Here is a 5,491-nt window from a genome sequence, read left to right as displayed (position 1 = left end):
CGGTCTTTACATTCTCCTCCCTATTAGGATTCTGTCCTCAGAATCACGCTATGGAAAAAAACTGAGGGTACTTTTTTAATATCTCACTTTCAAGCTCCCAGGTCGACTCTTCAACCACGGGATTCTTCCACAAGAATCTTACTAAAGGTACAGACTTATTTCTCAATAATCTCTCTTGCCGATCTACAATTCTTACTGGATGTTCTATATACGACAAATCTGCTTGAAGCTCTATCGGCTCATATTCTATTATATGCCTTGTATCAGGGTTATACTTCTTAAGCATTGACACATGAAACACATTATGAATATGTTGCATATGGGGAGGTAAAACTAACTCGTATGCAACTTTTATGACTCTCTTCAAAATTTCGAATGGACCGACGTATCGAGGCTTTAGCTTGCCCTTGTTGCCAAACCTAGTCAATCCCTTCCATGGTGATACCTTTAGCAGTACATGTTCTCCTTCTTGATAGTCCATATCTTTCCGGGTTAGGTCTGCATATTTATGTTGTCAATTTTGTGCTGCTTCAAGTCGCTTTTGGATAAGCTCTACTTTCTCCCTGGTCTGTTGAATCAGCTCTGGACCTAGAATTTTGCTCTCTCCAACTTCATCCTAACATGTAGGTGATCTGCATTTTCTTCCATATAAGGCTTCGTAAGGTGGCATTCCAATGCTCGCATGGTAGCTGTTGTTGTAAGAGAATTCCATTAGCGGTAAATGTTCGTCCCAACTGCCTTCAAAATCTATCGCACATACACGTAACATATATTCAATTTTCTGAATTGTTCTTTCACTTTTTCCGGTCCGTTTGAGAATGATAAGTAGTGCTAATGTTTAATTTGGTACCTAGACATTCATGAAATTGTCTCCAAAATCTCGAATTAAAATGGGGATCTCGATCAGATACAATGCACACCGGCACTCCATGGCGCATCACAATTTCCTTGAGATATAGGTGTAATAACTTTTCAAAAGAAAATTTTTCATTGATTGGAATGAAATGTGCTGACTTCGTTAACCTATCAATGATAACCCAAATCACATCATGGTTTGCTCTGGTTCGTGGAAGTCCCACAACGAAATCCATTGCTAAGTGTTCCCATTTCCATTCTGGAATATCCAGTGGTTGTAGTAATTCGCTCGGGTGTTGATGTTCAGCTTTGACTCTTTAGCACATGTAACACTTACTGACCCATTCTGTTATCTCTTTCTTCATATCTGGACACCAAAAGTTTTCCTTCAAATCTCTATACATTTTGGTGCTTCCGGGATGAATTAAATATCTTGAGCTGTGAGCGTCCTGTAAAATTTCTGCCTTCAATTATGATACGTTAGGTATCCAGATTCTTAAAGAAACTCGAAAAATTCCTTTATCATCTTTCTGGCTGGTAATTTCCTCTCCTGACAATTTGTCAATTTCATGATTCATTACTTCTTCCTGACACCTTCTTATCTTTTCCAATAATTCTGGCTGAAATGTCATGGTGTAGTTTAATTCAGTGGAGCTTTCTGGAAAGATGTTAACAGATTCAATCTTTCCTTTCGACTTAGCGCATCTGCTACAACGTTCTCTTTGCTTGGATGATAGTTGATTGACATGTCGTAATCTTTGATTAGCTCTAGCCAACATTGTTGTCTCATGTTGAGTTCTTTCTGCATGAAAATATACTTTAGACTTTTATGATCCGTGTAGATTTCACACCATTTTCCATATAGATAATGGTCCAAAGTTTTAGTGCGAAAATAATTGCTGCTAATTCTAGATCATGCGTCGGATACTTTTGCTCATGAGGCTTTAGTTGTCTAGAAGCGTATGCAATTACGTTGCCATGCTGCATCAAAACACATCCAAGTCCTCGATAGGAAGCGTCACTGTAAATGACAAAATCTCCTTGATCATCAGGTAACATGAGCACATGTGCGGTTACTAGTCAATTTTTCAATTCTTGAAAACCCTCTTCACATTTTTCATTCCATTCAAACTTTTCATTCTTCCTAGTCAACTTGGTCAATGGCGTGGCTATCTTTGCAAAGTCTTTAACAAACCTTCTATAATAACCCGCTAATCTCAAGAAAATTCTGACTTCTGTCGGAGTCTTTGGTCTTTTTCAATTTAAAATAGCTTCAATCTTTGTTAGATCGGCTTGAATTCCTTCAACACTGATGATGTGACCTAGAAATTACACGTCCTTTAACCAAAATTCGCATTTTGAAAATTTCGCATAAAGTTGTTCCTTCCTCATGTCTCCAATGTCATTCTCAGGTCATGTTCTTCTTCGGTCTTCGAGTAAATCAAGATATCATCAATAAATACAATGATAAATTTATTCAAATACTTCTTTAACACTCGCTTCATCAAATCCATGAATGCTGCAGGTGCATTAGTCAGTCCAAACACCATCACAAGAAATTCATAGTGTCCGTATCTCCTTCAGAATGCAGTCTTTGGAATATCTTCTTCCTTGACCTTAAATTAATGATAACTCGATCTTAAATCAATTTTCGAGAATCATGCCGCTCCTTTCAGTTGATCAAATAAGTCATCGATTTGTGGCAAAGGGTATTTGTTCTTGATAGTTAACTTGTTCAGTTCACGATAATCGATACATAGTCGCATACTACCATCTTTATTCCTTATGAACAACACCGGTGCATCTCATGGGGATACACTGGGCCTTATAATTCCTCTATCGAAAAGATCCTGTAATGGCTTTGCTAACTCTTTCATCTCAACAGGCATAATTCGATACAGAGCTTTTGAAATTGGTTTAGTTCCTGGTGCCAAATCAATGGTAGCCTCGATCTCTCGATTCAGAGGTAGTCCTGAAAATTCATCTGGAAATACATCGGGAAACTCACAAACTACAGGATTATCTTCGATCTTCGGACTTTATTTTTCCGTATCCAGTACATAGGCTAAATAAGCTTGACATCCTTGACGCAATAATCGCTTCGTTTGCATCATCATTAAGAATCTCTGCTTCTGTTTCTCGCCTTTAAATGTTATTGTTGCATTTTCCTCGGTTTGTAAATTCACCTTTTTATTTGCGCAATCGATCTGAGCATTGTTACTGGCTAGCCAATGCATTCCTAGAATAACATCAAATTCTCCCAACTTGAAAGGTATGTCAACTGAGAAATGATGTCCCGCTATTTCAATATCGCAACCTGGACACACTCGATCTATCGCAACTTGATCATCGTTTTCTAACTTTATGATTAACATTTCGTCCAACCGTTGAATTTTATAATATAACTTATGAATAAATTCTTCAAGTTTAAAAGATCTCATAGCTCCGGAATCAATCAATACTTGTGCATCTACAGAATTCACAGCAAGCGTAGTTGCAACCACATTAGGACTCTCCACAACTTCTTTCATTGACATGTTAAAAGTCCTTGCCCTAGGCTGGTTCTACTGTGGTGGTGGAGGTAATACCAAAACCCTTGGGATACTGGATGCCATTGCTGCTCCTCTATGATCTTTAGCGATGTGTCCCTTTCTTCCGTATTGGAAATAAGTAACCTCTGCCTTTCCTGTCGGGCATTTCCTAGAGTAGTGTCCCTTCTGCTTGCACTTGAATCACATGATGTTTGGCTTGTTACAAAATCCAGTATGCTTCTTCACACATGTTTTGCAGTCTGGTATTGGTGGTCGGATGAGTCTTTGTTGATCTGGGGTTGGGAGTCGTTTACCCGTCCTCTAGTTGCCCTACTCTGCCCTTCTGAAATTCACATTTCCCCGGGCTTGAAATCCCAGTCTTCTATTGGAGCGGTTCTGCAAACTTCCTGGTCCCTTTTCCTTTTGGGACGCTTCACTTTCTCCCTCAATAATCACGGCCTTCTGAACTACGGCTGTATAGGTCGTCAGTTCAAACATTACTACCCTGCTACGGATCCACGGTTTCAATCCCTGCTGGAATATGTTGGCTCGCTTTTCATAAGTATCTATGTGCTCTGGGACAAACCAAGCCAATTCTGTAAACTTTGCTTCATAGTCAGTGACCGTCAAATTTCCCTGCTTCACCTCCAAGAACTTGATTTCCATTTGATTCTTCATGTAATGGGGAAAATACTTTTCTAGAAAAAGTTCAGTGAATCTATCCCAAGTCACTACACCCCCACCTTCCAGTGCTTTCTTGGATTCCCACCAATAATTAGCCTCTCCCTTTAAGAAGTAGCTAGCAAAATCCATCTTTTGATCTGCTTCAACTTTAACGAACGCAAAGGCCTTCTCCATTTCTTTTAACCAGACTCTTTCCTTAGTAGGATCAACTGAAAATTCAAATTCTAGAGGCTTCACCGACTAGAACTGTTTAAAAGTAACAACAAGAACCCCTAGTGGTGCTTGTGGTTCTGGGTGAACTGCTTGCTGTATCATTCGCTGCTGAAATTGTTGTTACTGTTGGATCTCTCGAATCTTGGCCCTGCGTTTTATGATATTAATTAAAAGGGTACAAATAGAACATTAACCTTAATCGCTACGGCGCAAGCGATTCAAATCCACGTCTTCTACTATATTCCCTGATTCTCCTTGGATGAAGTGTGAGCTTCGATCTCCCAAGGTGTACCTCTCCCAAAGCTCTGAAATTCCAAAACCCTAGCTGGCTCCTTGAGAAAAACGGCTGCCTCTCTCAAACCCTAGGATGTAATTTCGTTTTTTGTGTGTTAACCCTAGCTTTAGGAGAATGAGAATATATATAGGCTATAGTAGGGATCATGGACCATTAGGTCAGGCCTTCTAATGACATTCCGGGCCAAGCCCAATGTCATTAAATATTAATTCAATCCACTAAAGAATTAATATTTGCACTACCTTTCCTAATTCCGTAAATTAATTATTTAATTCGGCTCCCATATTAATTGCTTATAAATTCCCCATGTTTAAGATATCGCATGTCCATTATTTAAATTATTTTCTGACAATTAATTTAATCAATATCTTTTATCCTTGATCATCCACTCAACCTTATAATTATGCAAGAACAAATCTAATATCCCACTCTGTATATAATGTCATTGCCAATACATAAATTCATAATTTAAAATAAATTACTTAATGTATGAATCAAGGAATGTGCATTAAATACAAGTGTCAATTACTACATCCGGATTAAGAACCTAAGCAATAATAATATCATAGAATCTTAGTTCTTCTTTATTGTCAGAATAAAAGAAATAATTATTCTACTATTTTGATCCTGTTTCTAAATAATACTTTAGTCGTTCCAGTGGTTTGTCTAATACCACTTACACTGTGAACCTTTATTATATTATATAAGGAGTTTGACAATCTAATCTTCTGCTATCCCATTTGATACTAGATTGTCTACAATATATAATATACAGACTATGTGAAAACATGCATTCAAGATTCTCAAATAATTTATTAACAAAGAATATACTTCAAATGAATATTTCAGTATTAACCCTAACAATCTCCCACTTATACTCAAGATATCTTTGAGTATATCAGTGTTTATTACA

The 5,491-nt window shown here is 37.7% G+C and overlaps 1 protein-coding gene across 1 annotated transcript; it reads right to left on the bottom strand.

Annotated features, from left to right (window-relative positions):
- Positions 1-2,894: 2,894 nt before the first annotated feature.
- Positions 2,895-3,392, bottom strand: LOC141659041 (uncharacterized). Its single transcript, XM_074465777.1, has one exon. It carries the CDS (start codon positions 3,390-3,392, stop codon positions 2,895-2,897), a length of 498 nt encoding a protein of 165 aa, XP_074321878.1.
- Between the last annotated feature and the right edge of the window lie 2,099 nt (positions 3,393-5,491).

This window comes from Apium graveolens, chromosome 1 (genome assembly GCF_009905375.1).
Source record: "Apium graveolens cultivar Ventura chromosome 1, ASM990537v1, whole genome shotgun sequence".
Lineage (NCBI taxonomy): Eukaryota > Viridiplantae > Streptophyta > Magnoliopsida > Apiales > Apiaceae > Apium > Apium graveolens.
The sequence above is the reverse complement of the archived record's forward strand: the minus strand, read 5'-3'. Positions and strand labels throughout refer to the sequence as shown.

Excerpts from the sequence above, each read along its gene's own strand:
- LOC141659041 (XM_074465777.1), bottom strand. The coding sequence starts at position 3,392 with ATGTCAATGAAAGAAGTTGTGGAGAGTCCTAATGTGGTTGCAACTACG.